This window comes from Lytechinus pictus, chromosome 12, assembly GCF_037042905.1.
Source record: "Lytechinus pictus isolate F3 Inbred chromosome 12, Lp3.0, whole genome shotgun sequence".
NCBI classification, from domain to species: domain Eukaryota; kingdom Metazoa; phylum Echinodermata; class Echinoidea; order Temnopleuroida; family Toxopneustidae; genus Lytechinus; species Lytechinus pictus.
This window is the reverse complement of record NC_087256.1, coordinates 30891298-30913057: the sequence shown is the minus strand read 5'-3', so window position 1 is coordinate 30913057 and position 21760 is coordinate 30891298. Positions and strand designations below refer to the sequence as shown.

Here is a 21760-nt window from a genome sequence, read left to right as displayed (position 1 = left end):
GAATAAATAAATGGATGGATGGATGAATAAATGACTGGATGGATGGACAAATGAATGGATGGATGGATGGATGGATGGTACATTTTAATGCTATCTGTAAATGAGAGACTTCACACAGTATTGGTCGGTTCAATCCCACTTTAAATTCCATGTACGACATGAAGTACTTTGCTTGATGTGTCATATCATGGACCTACTATAGTACATATGGAGCCAAAATACAGAAAAGTAATACATTTCTAGCATTAATCTTTTCATCCATATTGGACATGATTTTTGAGAGACCTATAATGCCTTGATGAGTGGTATGTGTATGGATTATATTAGTTAAAGGTATAAGCGTATACTGAGCGCATATGGTGCAAAGATCATCAGTTAAGCAGCCCCCTTCCCCTTTGTCCTCTACATGTGAACAAGAAAAAAAACATATTTTTGAAGAATGGAAATAAATATATATGTAACAATAAAAATACATCATTGAATAATTTCAGAGAAAACAGTCTCAGTAAAAATGATGTTATTATGAACTGCAAAGCTTTATTCTCACATAACAAAGATACACATATTTTCATGAACAAATATTCGCAAGCAGCCAAACAAACTGACATTGTTTGGCCTTCTTGTTAACAGGTTCATTGTATTTCCATTTTTTAAGACATCACAAAAGTGTTAAAAAGTCAGAATGCAATGAAATAATGAGGTACTTAAATTCATAAACAAAGACATTGATAGTAGTCAAAATTCAGCTGCAATCATATTGGACTATGGAAATGTTTATTGTCTATCGACATTATTACTTTATTGCATTTTTAAATCAATGAATGATAGAATTTTCTTTTTAATTGTAATGATTACAATAAAATACAAATTATTTTATTTTAAAATAGGCACGAGGAATATATACATGTTTAAAAAAATACATCTTTTGCCAATTATTTTCATTCAGTATTTAGTACTGTTCATATAAATTCAGAAGGTCAATACACAAGTTATCATAGTCCCTACAGTGTACAAATTGCAGCATCACACTACAAAGCAATTCAATACAAATGTCAGATAAAAAAAACTTAATCAATAAAAGAATGTGCCGCAAAACAAGAAACTGAGAGGAAGTACTAAGCAGGTAAACTGTCACGATACAGAGCATAATGAACAATTCATGTATACTCATTCATTAATCATTACTTAGGGTTCCAAAACTTATGAAAGACTGTATAAATAATAAAAAATAAGCAGTATTTCTTAAAGGAATGTTGATTTTTTTTTTCCTAATATGGTCAAACAGGTCAGAGTCCTCGGATCCATAATATGAAGACTGCAAGTGGTGACAAAATAGCACTGACCAATCATGAGCATTATTATATGCACAAACTGTTCAACACATCCCTATCAACCAATTGAAAAGGTTGTTTGAAAGTTGATCGCAAATTTTCATTTATGGTGCCCTACGCTAGCTGCAGGGGCAGATCCAGGATTTTCCAAAAGGGGGGGGGGCACATTTTCTGAGGAAAAATTTGACAAGCAAAATAAAAAATGGTTTTTAACCTTTTAACCAAAAATTAAGGGTTCTTCGTCTCCGAAATATTGACAAGCAAAAAAAAAAAAAGGTCTTCACTTTCAAAGGGGGGGGGGGCACACTTCTGTTTTAACAGAATTTTTACATTACAAATTTTAATTTTGCTTCTCAAAGGGGGGGGGGCACAGCCGGCCCTAGATCCACCAGTGCTTCATTGGGTCTTCTCTCATCTACAGGAAAATAACAGACAATTTTTTTTTTTCAGGTAAGACTCCCCAGGTAATCTGAGTCCAAGGTCACTGCACTCCCATTATCACTTAATGGTGAAACCAGTGCCCCATCTTACAAAGAGTTACGATTGATCCGATCAATAGCAACTATGGACGGCCAGAAACATCAACATCTATAATGCATGTTTGTTCATAATTTTTTCAAGCAATGATGTATATTCATGCACTCATTGTTTTCTTGAAAATTCACTGCGATTCTCTTTGCATACAAAGGTCACTGTGCAAATTTGTTCTTCGCCTCCGACAAAGATTCTGCTAGGATCGAAAGCTTGGGCCCCTTTTGACTCTCTAAAAAAAAATTATGACACTGATGGATTTCCATAGAGTTACGATTGATTGGATCAATAGTAACTCTTTGTAAGACAGGGCCCTGATTTGACAACTTGTTAGATGCAAAAGTTGATGAAATGCTCTTCAGATGACCAGGGGCCCGTTTCATAAAGCTTGTTACAATAACAAAATTGCAATAACAGTTAAAAGCTACTGAAATACTTCAATCTGATTGGATGATAGTAAATTTGTTATAGAAATTGTGCATTTGTTATCATAAATATTCTTTAGGAAATAGGACCCTGAATGGCCAAATGTTACTCTTTCTGAGCAAAGTAGAATACTAGTATAAATTCTCAAACTACAACACATCAAGATCCTATTGCATAAAAGTATAACTTTGTCATACATTGGTAACTGACGCTGCTCAACAGCCAATCAAAATTAGGGTTCCAAGGAAGTAACGGTCACAAGGGGCCTAATTACAACTGGCAGGCAAAAGATATTCATTCGAGCCAACCCATTTTCAATTCTTTAGTTTGATATTGCTGATTGACAAAAGCGAATGAGTATGATTGTCCATCTAACACTGATTCTATTTTTGGTAACTACTGAACTTCCTTTTCCCAAATTGGGAAGATATATCACCAAGTTTGGAACTAAATTTGACTGGCGGAAGAATAAGTGCCATTTTACTGACTCAGGTGCTGAATTTGATCCTGTCAAGCGTAGTCTTCATAAATGCCGATTTACTTTTAAACTGAACCGGTCGAGGTACCCTTTTCTGGTCAGATATGGAATGTCAGATATATTTCCTATCCACTGGTAGTAAACAATCGACCCTCAAATTTTATCCTTATTTTTTTATGAATTTTTTTAAGTGCCACTTTAACACACGAGTCTATGGGAAATGTTTTAGGCCAGTGCAACCTAATTGAGGGATAGTAAATCTACCAAAGGACCTTTAAACCAATTTTCAGGCAACGGGGCCAAGGTTTATTACTCACTTACTTCCAGGATACTGCCCAACTCCACTAAAAGGCGTCAAACAGACAGGGTAGGGTGCGCTGATGGTTGCGACGTGGAGGTGAGAGGCATTAGGTACTTCTGGATTGCTACTTGTGGTCGTGGGTTCGAATCCCAGCCATAGGGTAATTTCCTTCAGCAAGAAATTCATCCACATTGTGCTGCACCCAACCCAGGTGAGGTGAATGGGTACCCGGCAGGATTAATCCCTTGAATGCATGAGCGCTGAAAGGCAGCTCGAGCTAAAGCTGGGTTAATAATACTAATAAAATCGCGCCTCGGAATAGAATATTTCTAGACAGATGGCGCTATATAAATGCCTATTATTATTATTACTTTGAATTTTTCTTTGTCAAGAATTGATTTGATCAAGTTGGGTAAGTTGTTCCATTCAACAACAGAACAGGCATAAAGGAAAACTTCAAACATTTTTTCTTTGTTGCAATCGGAATGATACTATTAGCACTTGAAGGGTTACACAGGTTCCTTTGGGCCAGGCACAGAGCAGATTGAACCGGCACAGCAAGCTCACTCCTCCCTGCCTGCTGGAAGATTGTCAGACGATCTAATTTCTCTCTCTGTTGAAGAGGCTCTATTTCAAGTATCTTTTTCATTTCAGTTACACTCCTTTTTTGGGGGTGTTCAATGCTGCTAGTTTGTCACTGCAGTCGAGGTAGTATAAAACTTCTCTCTGTCCTAACATTTGTCTGAAGAGAAAAAAAAAATCAAGATGGTAATCATAGAAATTTGTGAAATATTAGTTTGGTGAATGGATTGAGAAAGTAAATAATTGTGTACAATATTATGCCTTTCCATCTCTTACTATGACACAATTAATCAATTCAATTCACATATAACATTATCAAAATTAAGTTGGGGAAGGGGGGTGTCTTTAGGAGCCACATCGTCAGGGTTTCAAAACAAAGCCAAGTCAAGAAAATGAGTATTACAGCAATATGATAAGCATTTGATCTAGAAGTACATTTTGATGGGCATATGAGCCAGCAACCTCAATAGCCCCACTTCAAGTCATTGCCCATAATGCAACATTCTCAACAGTGCAGTCTTGTAATATAGACCCACTTGAAATTTTCACTACTCAATACATTCATATTGCCATAATTATGTTACCAAGCAGAAAAACAGGTGCTAAAAAACATTTCAAAAATAAAGCTTATTGGCTAATTATTTCAAAAGGTACGTTTTAAGACTAGCTGTTTATATGTTCAATGTGGCACACCACTGTCCTCACCCGAGGAAGGAAGTATGTACATCAGAGTTTTTGTTAATTTGCCAGAGTTTTTTTAGGGCAAAGTTTTTATGATACAGGCCCCTGGTTTCTCATGGCAAAAATAAATCAATTATAATTACTAAAATACTTGAGTACCTATATGCAGTCCACCAAAAACTGGGGTAATAATAAAGTTCTCATGGTGAGCAGGACCCACTGGGAGAACAGTTTTCAGAATTGAAGTGGCTACCCTGGGTAAATATGACACTATTATTATCATCATCATCATTTCTCATGATTATTATTCTAAGACCAGTCAATAAAACTGATTATTACCTATACAAGGCATTTTATCAACTCAGTAAAAGTCATATTTTGGATGCTATTATGTCACACTTAATAGCAAGGATTAATTTGCCAAGTTCATGAATATCCAGACTTCAGAAACAGGCATATAAATTGTTCCAAATAATAGCTTGAATTACATATTATCCAGCTGTGGGTAATAATAATAATATTGACTGGCTCTTCTTGAGGGAAACATCAAATATATTGCCCTTAACAGAACCATATTGCCCTTGTCTAAAGATTGATTCTGTTGTGGGCAAAATATTTGATGTTACCCTCAAGGCCAGTCAATATCATATAAATATTCCACAGTAAAGTTCATACATTTTTACACATTGTGTAACCTTTTGGGATCAATTTTCAATCTACTGTGCTATATTGTATGATATTGCATGGCAAGATAAAGCCTATGGGAACTTTGTCAGATTTTGGCACATTTTGCAATAAACTCTTACATTGCACAGGAAAATCATGCACAAAAAAGGCCCTATGTAATGTAAGTTTTTACCTCTTCATCTCTGTAAAATAGAGTAAGCATCAGCGACCCACGTTTATCACTATTGTCAGTATCTTCTTCCTTGTAATCATGTTGTATGGCATAGCGTGAGAGCACGCCTTCAGGTTGTAAGTTACAATCAATCCTGAAAATATAAAAAAATGGTAATGGAAGATACAAAAATAAAAAATTAAAAGTTACATTATTGATAATCATATTGTTGTCAGTGCAGAGCCAGTCAACTCTTACAACCTGTCAGAGATACATTGTATTGCTTGTTCCCTCTACTTAGAACAATTTTTAGGTAATTGTTTTATTAAGAAAAAATATGTATATGATATGCGACAGAACGATAATTTGTATGTACCCAATTACAAATATAATTTTTCTCGATCAACCGTTAAATATTCAGGACCGAGTATATGGAATAGCCTTCCTAGTAGCCTGAAATCTTGCCAAAGTCTTTCGACTTTTAAACGAACATTTAGAAATTTTCTTCTGAACTCATATTAATTTGCCTTATCCGTCCCCCCCCCCCCCTTGGTTTTCGTTTTGGTAAATCTTTTGTGTTGGTAAATCTTTTGTGTTATAGGGATTGACCTTTGAAAGGTCTTGAGGCCTATTGTTAATCCCACCACTTTCTGTTAATATTTACTATATTTATAATGTACCCTTTTGTATTCACGTTTGAATGTATTTTTTTAATGTGTTTTTTATGCTATTGTACCTGTATTTTTACCAGATTGTGGAAATAAATAAATCTAAATCTAAATCTAAATCTCAGTAATTACAAGGGCTGGAATTTTTTAATATATCATTTTTCATCTATGGGCAACATAATTGGAGATTCCTCCATGTTTATTCTCAATAGAAAGACTATCAAAATTTCCTATTTTGATTATTCAAGTATAGCCTTCAATTACACCAATATTGACAAATTGATGTCACAATGAACATTGGTAATAAACTGCATTGAACCTCTTTGTTAGTAAAATTGCCTCCAACAGTATTACTATTATGGAAAAAGGGGCCCAACAGTCACTCAAAATTTAGATGTCCTTGTTATCACCAATAGCAAAGATACCATATTTGTTTATTGTAACACGGACCAGGGCCAATTCTTACAATACTATTTTGCAATGGATTCAATTTAAACTCATAGATTCAAGTTAATTTATTGTCATGTATAAAAAGAAATACACAAAAATCTGTTTTGGGCATATAAAAAGCGAATACAACACTATACAATGACATACATATTTATACATTTGACAAACAATCCTAACTTCCTAATTTCTAAAAATTTAGATCACCAACAATTTTAGTTTGATTTTAATCTATCATAACTCTTTTTGAGACATGGCCCTGGGCCCGTCTTACAGAGAGTTACGATTGATCCAATTAATCTCAACTGTATGGAAATCCATCCATACCATAATTCTTTCTAAAGGAAATTTGCACAATCTCCTTAGTAAACAAAGGGAATCACACTGAATGATCAAGAGAATGATGAATGTATGAATACATCATATCTCGAAAATATTTTGAACAAATTTCAATTTTAGATGTTGACATTGCTGCTGTCCATAGTTGTGGTTGATCGGATCAAATGCAACTCTTTGTGACACATAGCCCTAGTCTGGGTTAGATAGCGCAAGGAAGTTGCTTCCCTATAACACAAACATACCTGAAAACAGTAATAGATGCGACTTCCCTGATGGCTGCGATGATTTTTACCAAGTCAGTTTCGTTGAACACGCAGTAATTAAAGCTGACGATTTCAACCTTTTCCATTGAGCCACGGGTCCTTAACATTTGAATAAACTTCTCAACAGAGGTACGCGACACTGTATTGCTTGCCTTACTTCTAGGGTCAAAGGTCACATTGAGAACTGTTGGTTGGATGTAATTCTTCACCATCCCATCGACAATAGCTAAAACGACTTTATCATAGTACTCATCCTCTTGGAACTTCCTATCGTAATTATTCGTGGCAAAAATATCGAGCTCCATGATATTTGGTAGACGGGATAGAAGTATTGCAAAGACATCCATTTGAGATTTGATTTTCGTTTGGAAAGTCTCCACAGAGCCGAGGGGATCAAGATGTAAGGTCGGAACAGATGTAGGAATGGTCAGTCTCAAATGATGCAGATCACGATAAGTAAGGAGGATACTCCACAAGTTGATGAAGAACTTGTGTGCCTTTTTAACGTCTATTTCTGGATATCCCGGTATCTGAATAAAAATATAAAACAAAATAAATGCATGTGACAAGAAAATGTACAAATACATATTTGTTATAGTAAATCATAAAATTCAGAGTTGAAGAATATAACATGAAATGTTAAACTCTGTATGCCTTTTCAAAATATAAGTGTACTTACATCAGAATGTAAATATAGCTTCTGTAAATTTGGAAGGTTGGACAAGACAGTTAGAATGTCGAGGGAAGTTGATTTTGTTTCAAAGACTTGGACCGACTGGAGTGGCTTGAGGTCACAATGGATACAGGCTGTGGCCGGGAGAGGAAGAAAAAGCTGTGTGAGATCAGGCGAGGTATGAAGGCTATCCCAAAGATGACAGAATGCAGCGGAGTTGTAGTTCAGTTCAGGAATTTCCTGCAAACATGTAATGAATAAAGATAATTTACGAATTTGAATTTAAAATTGGGTGAAAGGGGAAATTCTATTTAATGTTACAAAAACATAGAATAACAAGTTGCAACTATGATGAATGATGATGTAGAAGGATGATGATGGTGGTGATGGTTGTAATGTTGACGATGATAATGATGGTGATGAATGATGATGATGATGATGATGAGTTTCAAGTTTCAAGTTTATTTTCATTGATTTCAAATCCAAACATAAAGGATTACAATCAAAATGAAATTAACAATTTTTTAAACAAATTATTGAACATAAGTTACAATGATAAATTAAATTAAATTTCTAACAATAAACAGAGTCACAAATCAAACAAAAGGAAAAACATAACAAAACAAATCAACAACTATATGCTGTCAGAAACTGTTTCACTTGACTATCTGTCAATTAACAGGGCATAATTATCCTTATCAAAACAATAATCATCAGGTACTAATATGTCGTTCTAATTTATCAACTGCAAAATTATCATATAATTTGTGAAATATTTGTTATTGCTTTAATTTGAGGCCATGCTATTGACAATGCTATTGATGATGATGATGATGATGATGAGGATGATCAGTATTTATATTAATTAAGAGTGACTCACCTTTTCGGAAATGATCAACTCCCTCATCTTTGGAAGGAACGTTAAAACATGTACAAGGCTGCTAACAGAAATCACATTGTCTGTCTCAAACACACGGATTGATGCGAGTGGCTTCAGGTCAAAACTGACGCCGGCAGGTATGGGCAGAGAAAGACGACTGAGAAGGGTCAAGGATTCCAACTGATTCCACAGCTTCTCAAATACTTCAGGTGTGAGGGCAAATTCTGACTGATCTCCAAAATCCTGAAAGGAAATCCCAGATCAAAAGGATAAAATAAACCTTGCCATTCTTAATATTAAACTGTATGATAGAGGATTGCTGCTCACGCCACTCGTTCCGCAGCTGGCATATTGAGATTATCAATCATTCATCTTTTGGAAACCCCTTTAGCAGTCCAGAATTTACAAAGTGACAGCCTGAAGTTTTTTTTTCAAGTTTTATAGCTCATCCTCATGGCAGAATATGAGAGTGTGATAGTGGGAATGCAGCACACTCAAGGGTATTTACAATGGTGCGAAAGTATATCCAAGATGGCTGCATTGCCACTAATACCCCCATTATACCAACGCTACGTCCATGCAGTTCTCGCTACATCAAAGAAAAATGGCCATGACGTAGTGGGAACTGCTGCAGCGTACTGAGAGCGTAGCGAGAACTGTTATTGACGTGGCATAGTCTGCATGATCTCCGGAGACAAATTTTCCGCTACGTGGACTTTGAACATGTCCAAAGTCCACGTAGCGGGAGCGCCATCTGAGCAGTGCGTAGTACTGACGCACTAAGGACCTTCTTATCGCGTACTAAAAGCTCCGACGTAACATGGACGTAGCGGACACGGAAAGAATACCACTAACGCACCATGAACGTATCAAGGACGTAGCGCAGACGTAGCATGCACGGACGATTTCATATTTTTCGAAAACAAGGAAGTTATCGCTACGTCCCTGCCATTTTTTTCGGAATTTCAAGGACGTAGCGGGAACTTCCTCCGGTGTAATGGGGGCATTACGAAACTGGTGCCACGTTGGTTTGCTTCTGAACTTCAAGAACGTAGCGGAAACTTCATCTGGTGTAAAGGGGGTATAACATCACAAAGTTCAACCTGACCATTATTTGTTTTTGTTTTTTCAAAATGGCACACAATAAAGGGTTCTATGAAATTTGCTCCGCTCTAAATTCCACATACTTATCGAATGACCAACTTCAACCCTGGGTTTAACACTATACCTACCCTCGACCTAACATAAAACCCCATCACAACCCTAACCCTACATCTTAGACGAAATTAAGCACAGAGCAATTGTCGCAGGAGCAAATGTTGTGTCACCAAATAAAGACATGCTCAAATTTCTTCATCTAACACTCATCAAGAGCAAATGCAAGAATGAATAAGTGCGAGGCAACATATGGCCCATATTCTGAAGTCGGGTTTAACTTAAAGTCAGGTTTGAAATTGTTGTTTAAGTATGGATAGCAAATTGTTACATAAATCACTAACAGTAGAGATATCATATTTCAGCTCATTTGGCTCTCAAATCATTCATAATTGTGTAGGAAGTATAAATAGATGATTGTCTACACCATCGATGAATCAGGAAAGAGCACAGTAAACATAAGAAACATACAACTTCATAAAAATTTTGAAACTCTTGGCTTCCCATAAATTTAGCACAGAGTTAGACCATGATCTACGTTAAACCTGACTTCAGAATACGGGCCATTGAGTATGTCTTATATTCAGAGCCATTTTGAGATTTTGTAGCACAAAATAGCATGCACTAGTTCATATAAAACAGGTTGAAAAAAATATAGAGCAGAAAACTAGTTTTTTAAAATGATTGAAATTTCAATGTCACAACATCAAATAGATGACAAAAATTCTTACATCACAATAAATGATGAGTTCATTGAGGTTTGGGAGGAACTCCATGATTTTCACATAGTCATCCGCAGGAGGCTGTATACTCGTGGTGAAGCTATTGATCTGGTATAGTTTATTCATCCGAGACGAGATTGTTGGTGGAACATGCCGATACATCTCCATATATCTCAGGTTGATGCAAGTATGAATGTTGTTCCACAGTCTTACAAATAAATCAGGAGAGCTTGTTGTTCCAGAGATGTCGATCGTTGTGATCTGCAGTGAAAAGAACAATGAAAAGCTCATCTCTAGTGTCTTGAGTCAGTTAAAATACATCACAAATAGTTTTTATTAAATTAACTTTGCCATCCAATGGTATATTCTATGAAATCCTTGTTTTTTCTTATTGACTGTTATGCATTGTTACCATGGTAATTACCATTGAATACAATGATAATGATGTTGTTTTATAGGGCACAAGCACCATTCAAAGATACTCATGGCGCTAATAACTTTAATGTAACAGGGCTCACGAAAAGTAGTGAAAAATCTCAAGTTTGCATTTATAAGTGCATATTTCCATCATATCCACTATCAACCAATCATGCTTGCGGTTTGCAAATTGCAACTGACATCAAATCGGAGGGCACAGATTTTCTACATACAATATTGGAAAGAAGATAAGGCAGAGTACATGTATACTAACAACTAACTTCAATATATGTGAAAATCAGGCAGGCCATCAAATTCTAGTCCTCTTTTTTTTTATTGCAATGAAATACAACTGAAGCCTTATAAAGGTTATTTTTATAGTAACTTTGCCATCCAATGTTAGTTTCCATGGTAACAATGCTCAGCCAATCACAGTCACAGATTTCCTGGAAGTCACCATAGGATGGCAAAGTTCATTTTTTTCCCCTTCTGTTTACTGCCTCTATTTATTTCTCTCTATCTCTTTGTCTCTTGCCGCTATTCTTACCCATCCATTGATTTCATTTCTTCTCTCTCAACTTTTCTCCATCCCAAATCCTATCTATTCTTTTTACCTTCTGCTTTACGGATCCAGGAAGTTTGTCAAATCCAACAACGGTTGATGCCGTGACTTGTCTCAGCTGAAGTTTTCCATCTTCTAAGAAAGGTATCAAGTGAGGTCCAGAATCGTCTGCACAGGTCCCTGCTTCGCTGATGAAATCTAAGATGATGGGATGGTAGAGGTAATTCCTATTGGCAAAAGCTGAGCGGCGACCTTCATCGATAAGAGATGTCACAATCTTCCGACAAGCGAAAACCGATGTACCTGAAGCAAACTGAAGGATCTCTTTGATGTCAAAGACTACTTCTGGAAAGCCATCAGTGACGATTCTTCCCGCATCGATGCCGCTTGCAAGGTATCTTCCTGCCGAATATTCCTGAGCTAGCTTATGAAAGAATTCAATGTAGATGATGATTTGACGATCTGTCTTCATGTCCTTGGTTAGCAAACCAAGAGAGTAGCTGATGAAAACTTTGTGATCATGGACCTCACTAAGATCGTCATCCCTTAACAGTAATGGATTTAAATCATCTTTGTTGCTCAATTTCGTATAAGCAACTTCCCCTAATGACACAACAGTGTCACTGAGCATGTCTTGTTCAATCTCTTCATCCTGTTCATCCTTGGCATTCAGGTGTGTCCTCAAAAACTCCATGATGTCATCAAACAGTTTGGTTCGAGTGAAGTTCCCATGAATATAGCCTTCATTCCACAAATAACACACCATGGTGCAAAAGAGAGGGGTGGCAATCATTTCGTTGGTCACGATGTCTTCTTCCAAATATTTCTTCAGTTCTTTACCTTTTGTTTCATAGGAAAGAAAGAATTTATTGATGAAATCTGTGGCATGCTGTTGAGAATATCCTTCTATTACCATCTTGGAGTAGTATACTTGCCTTGTATTGAAGTCTTTTATTCTAACCGGACGAGAGGTCACCAATACCCGACATCGCCTACATCTCTTCTTACATAAGATATCCATGACGTCACCACCATTACTGCGGCAGTCTAGCTCTCCTGCGAATTCATCATAACCATCAAAGAGGATGACTATATCCTTTTCATGGGAATCAATGTAATCTTCTAGATGCCTTTGATACTTCTTGTATTTATTCCCAAGCAATGAAACAATGGCTTCAGTTATTCCTGTTTTAATATTCATTTCTCTCATTTTGATCACAAATAGCAACTTCACATTCTTTAAAGGGGAATCGTCCTTTTTATTAGCCCAATCATAAGCCATTTTCGCTACAGCCGTACTTTTTCCCCTCCCAGCTTCCCCAAACAGCACGATTCTCTCTGGCAATGATCCCCGAACTTTGGTCTGGAAGATGTCGTTGACGGATCCATTCAAGAGCGACTTCTGCATTGGTTTGTCTGGGATGTTATTCTTGTCTTCCTTGTAGAGGCTGACTGTTGTGTAGTAATTCTCGAGGTTTACGTAATCATACGGGTCCCACGGCTTAATTTGAATTTTAAAGAGATGCTCCTCGTAGTGTCTTTGCAAGGTTTCCTGACAGTCTTCAAGGCTGAAGTCTTCTGCTATGTATTCTAGAATATATACACAAAACAAAAAGTTCATTATTTATGTACCTGAATAAAATTTAATATTCACTGCATGATTCATGTGTATCATAATTCAAATGAAAATCTTATAAATTATTGATAACCATCAGAGTTAATAAAGATTTGTATAATTTAAAATGGTTCTCTGTATCAAAATATTCCTTGCAATTTATACTTGAAGATACTAGAGTAACAAACTATAAGTACTAGGCCAACATGGCAAGGACTGCAGTACAATCTCATGATTAACAATGGACCTGAGTAACAGTTAGTCTAATTCCTGGTGGTCTATCTTCATTTAGTCTACACCCAGCCCACCTACATACTATTTCATTCACTTGGTCTAATGATTACACGCAGTACCTCTAATATCATCAGCTGTACCTCCCCCCCCCCCCATTCAGTGTAAGGTGCTTGGGCTAGTTTTAGGTAGGCTAAGACAAAAGAGTACTTAGGCCAAGTGATAATTAGCCCAAACTATCTTCCAGTTTAAAAGACAAGATGAAACATGGTCCAAAAGGGTTTAAATGGAGAAAGCAAGTCCATCTATACAGACTGGTTCAGACCAAGCTGGCATAAACCAGGACTAGTAGAGGGACTTGGCTCAAATGACCCAAGTCATACCTTCCTTTCAAATAACATGACATTACAGTAAATGGAACCTGATTAATTACAGACCTACCTATTTCACAAGTATCACCTCCGTATCCAGTTCTGCATGAACACATATATCCCCCATCATGCTCCTCACAGGTGCCACCATTTGCACAGGGTGATGATGCACATATTTCAGCTTTTTCAAAGAGAAAAAAATACAACTATATAAGATGAATACGTATCATACTGTATCTACATAAACTGAATTATGTTTATGGAAATGCAGTATTTTTGTCATTTACTTGACAAAGATGGCATGTGCTTGTACAAAATCTGTAGACTTGAATCAGTTTTAATAATGGAAGTTTTGTGGTAAACACCGTGTATGTAGTCCTGAAAAGGACTGTTTGTTATCTTTCTTGGTGGTTTGGTAGCTTTTAAAAGAATCAGTTCGGTTAGAAAAAATCATGAAAGTTTCAAACATGCTTCTCAAATATTGAATGATACGTAAATAACAAGTAAGTATCTCTCGAAATATTAACTGTAACACAAACTTTACAACTCAGCATCAGAAATAACCCAGGGCAATTGACAATTTCGTCCTCAGTGCAGTCTAAATTGCCCCCTTATCCTCGAAACCTTGTTCAACCTCAATCTGCTTAAATATAGTTCAAATGCTAGATCCTGTTTGTGCCAGAGCTGCTTTGTGCATTTAACTAAACAATGTGCAACAAACAGACAGAACCTGAATAATCATCCCCCTGATTAAAATATAACACCAACTCCCCCCATTAGTATCCCTTTATAAAGAAAGAAAAATCCTACCACAGTAGACAATAATGGAGTGTAACTATCATTAACTTGTTTTTCCAACAATGGATTAATGCATCATATCCTGTGAATCACGCAAAGATAAACCGTGCTCACATACATGTATATTTAGGTATTTTAAGCTGTAACAAGAACTGAACTCATTAAAGGACTGCATGTACAAGGGGTATGGCAAGAATCTTGTAATCAGTTGCAAATGAGTTTTAGGACCAAACAAGGCATAAGCGATTTTGTGTCGCCCACTTATGAAAATAACCAGAAATATTGTGATCTGCGAGGGCACGCAACAGAATTGTATCAAAACTTCAATGTGAAATAAGTGGGATAAGTGGGATTTGTCATAAGAGTCTTGCATGTTAACTTTAATGTTGACCTCAAAATGAACTTTGACCTTACCATGTGACCTCCGACTGCAGCATAACATGTAGGTCCCCAAAGTCCATCTACCATCCAAGTTTGGTTGATAAGTGACTTACGGTTGCGGAGTTAGGTGTCAGAAGAGAGTCTTGCATGTAAAATTTAACGTTTACCTGAAAATGACCTTTGACCTTACCATGTGACCTCCGACTGCAGCATACCATGCAGGTCCCCCAAGTCCATCTACCATCCAAGTTTAGTTGAAAAGTGACTTACAGTTGCGGAGTTAGCTAGGTGTCATAAGAGCCTTGCATGTAAACTTTAATGTTGACCTCAAAATGAACTTTGACCTTACCATGTGACCTCCGACTGCAGCATAACATGCAGGTTCCCCAAGTCCATCCACCATCCAAGTTTGGTTGAAAAGTGAATTACGGTTGCGGAGTTAGGTGTCAGAAGAGAGTCTTGCATGTAAACTTTAACGTAGACCTGAAAATGACCTTTGACCTTACCATGTGACCTCCGACTGCAGCATAACATGTAGGTCCCCAAAGTCCATCTACCATCCAAGTTTGGTTGATAAGTGACTTACGGTTGCGGAGTTAGGTGTCAGAAGAGAGTCTTGCATGAAAACTTTAAGGTTGACCTCAAAATGAACTTTGACCTTACCATGTGACCTCCAAACACAACAACATGCAGGTCTCCTAAGTAAATTCACAACCCAAGTTTGGTTTAAAAGTGACTTCTGGTTGCGGAGTTATGAGTCATAAGAGAGTCTTGCACATAAACTGTAACGTTGACCTTAAAATGACCTTTGATCTTACCATGTGACCTCTGACTGCAGCATAACATGCAGGTCCCATTAGCACATCTACCATCCAAGTTTGGTTGAAAAGTGACTTACGGTTGCGAAGTTATGTGTCATAATGTTTGTAACGGTCAGACGGACGGACAACATTTTGATCCCTGAGTCTCTCCTTCACCTCTGGTGGGCGAGACAAAGTCCTGCATGTTCTGCAAATTATATAATTGATTGAATACTTTGACATACTGTACAACAGAAATCAAGATCAATTGAAAATTTGTAAGTGATATCTAAAATACTAGTACTTGATTGCCTGTATTTTTTTGTTTTTTGTGTGTTTTGTGGATCAAATAATAGTGTAAAACTCATAATAAACTCATATTTCAGGGATGATTTGCTCTGACTTACCATAAAATGAATTCTTATACATGTAAGCCAAGAAAACCACAATGATACTGACAACTGCAATGAAACAAATAATCACTATCAATAACATGACACAAATTAGTAAATGATTACATTTCTACCAAATTCATTGAACTGAAACAACTGTTCATCATTGTAAGGAGAAGAGAATTACCATTCATTTACTTAAAGGATGGTAAATATTAAACACAAATATTAACATTGTAATTACTTTGTCAGTAATTACCTCATTCCTTTCACTAGCATATCCAGCATCAACTACGACAAAGAAATTTATGGGCCCATGCACAAGCATAATAGTCACTATTGTCCCCAATTAAAAACCTACCTCTTTCAGAATGTTTAACTTAGTTTGGTTCAATCCATGTTTTAATATTTGATGTTTATCATGTATAGTTGATGTCTTATTTTTTAATCTTCTAACCACATTTCCCGCTTTCCTCACGCATAGACTAGAGATATGTAGGTGTTATGCGTATTAAGAACTGTACTATTATTATCATTATCTGATGCTGGATATGCACCTGACTTTTAAAATCAGTTTCTTCTCTATATGTCCATTTCATCTTCATTCATTAAATAATGTTACCTCTTAGAAAAACTTTCACCTGAAAACATAATAAAATCATTGATGTTCAATAAAAATATAATCTCAAGAGAGAAATATTTACCTGCTACAATTAGTTTCCTATTCTGTAAAATCTGGTTTAAAGGAGATGGAACCGGTTGGGGTGGTGGATTATTCTGGTGCGATGCCTCGGTACGTTGTTGGGATACCAGCAGACTGTCATCTGGTGAGCAGTCTTCAGTTTCTGTATGTCCCCTCCTCTCAGCTTCTCTGGGTTCTTGATAATGTTCAGGGTTACTTGGTTTCTGCACATTTTCTGCATAAAAGGACCAATGAACAATGAATCATTTCTAACTGCCATTTCTCTCAATCAAAATGGTACGACTACATCCATAAGGTGAAATTTAGAAATATAACATTTCTTTAAAACCAACCACATCTTCTTCCTAGTCCGCTGTGCCAACCCCCTTCACTTGAGTTATGGGGTCTGAATCCATAGCCTACAACGCCTTGTGTACAGAAGGCCCACTTACAGCAAGATTTATATGTGCTAGTTTTGTGTAAAGACCTACTTTCAATCAGGGTCTCATTCTTTTCACTATAATATAAATGAATACAAAATTTGTTAATGTCTTCATTTTCAGTAATACATGTAATTTCATAAAATTGTATAAAGGAGAATCATTTTGTGCAACAAATATAGAATACAGGGCATCCCATAAAAAAGGAATGCCATTTTTAATAAAGATATCACAATCATCAATATAATTTGATTTCAAAATTTGTGCAGATACTCATAAGAGAATCTGTTTTCACTCTTATTCAGAAATTTCAAGAAAGACCCATTTACAAGAAAATACCATTAATGTGCCTCCCATTTCTTATATGTTATAGTATCAAGGGTTTTGTCCCATTATCTCTGACAAAGGGCCTGGTTAAAATATACCTTCTCTGTTTTATAATGAAATTAATCCAATTTATAATAATTGAAAAAACAAACATTTTCTTTAAAAGAGGATTATACACTGCACTTTTGACATTATTACTAGTTCATTAAGTCATCATTAAGATTCTACTATTACTTATTTAAGAGTAGGATGTACTAAAAGTGAATTTTCAAAAACAGCTTTAAGTTTCTTGAGTAAGGCCGTTGATACTTACTTGAGGTAAAGATTTCTTCAGCAAGACGTTTTTGACCTGATTTCTCCAGAGCATTCTCCAAACCTTTTCTCTCGGTGGCAATACTTTGATCTTTGAGCCAATCCCGGAGCATTTGAAGAGTTCCATCCCACGTAATATTTTGTGTTTTGTGATTCGATGCTATGTATCCTTGAATGTCTTCAGGAGTAAACCCAAGCTGTTTTCCTAATGCGTCGATTTCTGAGTTTTGCCGGACTCTTCTGGCAACAACCTTCAAGATATCATCAAAATCTGCCATGTTTTCTGTGGACTTTGGGTTACCTGGGGAAGCAACCAAATTACCCATACATAATATATTATTTGGAATCATGAGAGCAACAATATTCCAAATTTTTAAAAAGGCTGTGTTTCACAGATACTTATATTAAGGATTAAGGTGACTGATATGGTCATGCAACTCTATATCACTGTTATTTAATTGAGAAAAAAAAATAATGTCACATTTAGGTCATCTAGATCTTGCCCCCTTTCAAGATACCTTGGTGCTACCCCTTTGCCCCCTCCCTCTCCTTCCAAGAAATAAAAGATTAATCTAATGATATCATGTCATCGTATATAGGATGAACAAATAAAAGATTAATGTTGTAATAATGCTGCATTTCTACCAGATACTAACAAATGTGGCAAACCAAACAAAGACAATCTATAAGCAGCTACCATGCAAAAATAAAAATACTTCCAGTTAATGTGTCTAGGAAAATGGGCTGTAACATATTAAAAAGTGGTTGGTCTCTACGTTCTGTCTGATTTATTCAAATTTATATTTATTTTCTTGGATGGTGACCATGGGGTGAATGGACTTAAATTTGAACAGTCATCTTCCCACTGTTTACAATGTTTATGCATTGTTTATGCATATACATGTACATGGAACTACCTTGTGAGTAAAAAATCACTTGATATCTCATAAATCCCCAATTTAAGGAAAATATGAAATGAGCACATAATCATCATATATGGCCGGAAAGAATAACCTACTCCCAAATAATTTGATACCATATTCATGTTGTATATCTTCACGCTTGGATAATTAGTAAGTTTTCTTTGCAGTGATGTAAATTTTGACTTGAGCAAAGGGAGGCATGACTCCAGTTAATGAATCCAGATGTCAATGATGACATAATCCTACAAGGGTTGCATTAAAATCCATTGCAATACTAATATACTCTTTGTAGTATCAATTCTCACGTTAATTTCATTGAAAAGGGGGTCTGCCAATATGTTTCCAAATTTATGTGGGATTATGACATCATTGGCATCTGGATTCATTCATTGGAGCCATGCCTTACTTTTGCGCAAATCAAACTTTACATCATAGTATAAAATACCTCCTGATTATCCAAGCGTTAACCCATACCACACATATGGTATCATATTATTTGGGAGAAGTTACTCTTTCAGGCCATATATGATAACTATGTATTCATAGAATACTTTTTCCTTAGATTGGGGATTTGTGATGAGTTAAGTTTTGTTTAATTCACACAGTAGAATTGAGTCCCAAAAGAAAGGTTTACCTTCTAATCTGTTTTGAGAAATCTGGTTTGAAGGAGATGGATTTGACTGATCTCGACTCGATGATATGGGACGTTGTTGGGGGGCCTGTAGAGTGACATGTCGTGGGCGATTCTTGGTCCCTGTACGTCCTGGATCTTCAACAGCTCTAGGTGCTTGAATACGTTTAAACTGATTTTGTTTCTGTGCTCTTTCTTTTTCGATGGCTGTAAATTAGGATCAATGAACAATGTATCAATTTCATAAAGACTTTTATTGTAAATTTTGGGAAACGGCTTTAAAATAAAAACATATGACTGGGGCTAAAACCAGGAGAAAACTGGTGGCAGTTTGAAGTTCAATTGGAAATCCATTGAAATCTGTATTTTTTATGTATTTTGAAAAGACATGGATCAGCCTAATTTTAAGAAAAATTATGGTATCATATACTCAAAATGATTGCATTTTTTTTTCCATTTTGACCAATTCACCCAGAAAAATGAACTGTCACGATTATGTGGGAGCAATTTTAGATCATTAAGTTGAATAATTCATGGTAAAAAAAGTAATTTTTTAAAACATTTATTCCAGTGAAATGTGCAAAGTGTCAAATCGTGTGATTTTAAGTAGGAATGTGCATACCAGACAAGTTATGTCTTTCAAAAGGGCATGAGAAAATAAAAAATATAATAATTGCACTTAGTTTAGGTAGCCGATTGTGCACTGGAATGATAGTGTAATATTGGAGAGAAGAAGAATGGTAGTGAATTGTAAACAAATATATTGTCAAAGTCTTTGACTCCATGATTTATTTCTTATGTATTTCCCTGTTTCATCAGTCCATCGAGCTGCAGGAAATTTAACCAGTGATTGGCAGCATTGGTGGAGCCCTGGTGGACCAGTCAGTTCAACTTTTAACTTGTACGATACCACAATGAAGTTTGATCTTTAATATTTTCTTATTTAATCTATTTTTCAATTGAATTTATCTCCAGCAGAAAACTACAGGGACATACCTTCTTTGAGAATATCAACAAGGAGCTTCTTCTTATCTTCAAATACATCTATGAGGTTCTGAGCATTTCGACCATTCTCCAAGACAAACCTATCTAAAATAATCTTATATTTCCTTGTTGGATCCTGAGACTGTATTGACATCTGCTCTGCAGCTGTGGCAACGGCAGTATCAAAGCCCAGATCTATAGAAAACTCATTGATTGGATAAACTGCTGCATCAATGTTTTTGGAAAGGTACAGCAATATGGCATCACTAACACCTCCTGCCATCACTACCTGAAAGGAAATGATTTTAAAGAAATGGAATATCATTTGACATATCTGAACAATTTATGAATGGTAGCAGAGTTAATACCCATAAGAGGAAGGGGGTGGGGTTGTGCATTTTTTTCTGTATTAATTGTTTGGGTTGGGGTTGCCCTTTTGTATGATATGTAAGTTAATTCACTCTGAAAGACAAATTTTCAATTGATGAAATATATTTGATTAATTTAGTACAGTCTATTCTTTTGATACAAATAGGAGGTAGAATTAAGTTGAGATTCTTTGGTCTATACAGTGCGTATCAAAAAAAGGTTACACTTTGAAAAAGCCCTGGGAATTAAAAAATATACAACATGTGGGTATTTTTTTCACTTATAATCTTGGGTTTGGGTCTCATCTATCCAATGAAAGTAAAAGTTATGACAGAATGTTACACTTGAATGAGTACTGTCAATTTTTGTAAAGCTCGCAGAAATCTGTTGCGCAGAAATGCTCGTTTTCACGCTGTGTCAAGGGGATAGGGCAAAATCAAACTTACCCTGCGAAACATTTCTCATACATCTCCCTTGCACTTTTAGTCCATTGAAATAAAACAGATACATTCAAGCATTTTGTAACAATTTTGCCACCCAAATTGAAATTTTAACATTTAGTAAGCACAATCTTTACCCTTTTTGTGCCAGCTGGATCTGAAGACATAACTGAATCTGAACAAAAGTTTATATCAGACATCTCCAGCATTTTTTCACTAAGTTTTTATCATTTAAAGTGGGTTTACATTTCATTTTTCATTTAAATACTTGTTTCTCCACACTTTTTCCAAGCTTGACAATGATTAACTAAATGAAAATCAAGCCTAAGCCATTTCATGTAAATCACAGCTCAGTGTAAAGCAAATAACATCTCGATGGCCTCGGTGTGTGGGGGAGTGCGGTGGGGCGCAATGCACTCTTTGAAGTGTTTTGGGCAAGGAAACAAGTTTTAAAAGGTAAAAGATATCTTCAAATCAATTTTACTAGCTAAATTCCACTTGTTCTTCATGATTAAGGTCTACTTTTATTTGCATAACGATTTCAAAGTTCTGCGCAAATTATTTTTCACTAACTTTTCAAAAGTAAGTGGTGCTCACTCAAGCGGAAATATTTTTCGACAGTTATATCGTCATTTGCTTAAATGGATCTGTACCAATGTTAAAATGTGGAAAAATCTTCAGGATATTACAAATGTGTAATTTTACAGGATTTTTTCAAAGTGTAAACTTTTTTTTGATACGCACTGTATATTGAGGCAAAAGTTGAGTTT

At 35.9% G+C, this 21760-nt stretch overlaps 1 protein-coding gene across 2 annotated transcripts; it reads right to left on the bottom strand.

The window, feature by feature from the left end:
* Positions 1-512: 512 nt before the first annotated feature.
* On the bottom strand, positions 513-21068 carry LOC129272789 (uncharacterized). 2 transcript variants are annotated; one of them, XM_064107412.1, is made up of 15 exons: positions 20194-21068; positions 19201-19404; positions 17645-17944; positions 16587-16799; positions 15898-15951; positions 13582-13692; positions 11347-12884; positions 10325-10576; positions 8439-8681; positions 7565-7798; positions 6865-7415; positions 5190-5322; positions 3446-3809; positions 2115-2727; positions 513-2038 (listed from the first exon to the last, which is right to left on the bottom strand). In XM_064107412.1, the coding sequence occupies exons 1-13, from the start codon at positions 20504-20506 to the stop codon at positions 3762-3764; spliced, it is 4194 nt and encodes a 1397-aa protein (XP_063963482.1). In that variant the 5' UTR covers positions 20507-21068; the 3' UTR covers positions 513-2038; positions 2115-2727; positions 3446-3761. The 2 variants fall into 2 exon arrangements, with proteins under 2 accessions (XP_063963482.1, XP_063963481.1); XM_064107411.1 differs by having other exon boundaries at positions 2092-3809.
* Positions 21069-21760: the final 692 nt, after the last annotated feature.

What these genes read in the sequence shown, in the direction of transcription:
- LOC129272789 (XM_064107411.1), bottom strand. Translation starts at nt 20,506, where the DNA reads ATGATATTCCATTTCTTTAAAATCATTTCCTTTCAGGTAGTGATGGCA. An exon ending in TGAAGAAATCTTTACCTCAA is followed by an intron (nt 16,800 to 17,644) that starts GTAAGTATCAAC and finishes CCTTTTATGCAG; the next exon opens with AAAATGTGCAGAAACCAAGT. An exon ending in AGTTGATCATTTCCGAAAAG is followed by an intron (nt 7,799 to 8,438) that starts GTGAGTCACTCT and finishes ACATGTTTGCAG; the next exon opens with GAAATTCCTGAACTGAACTA.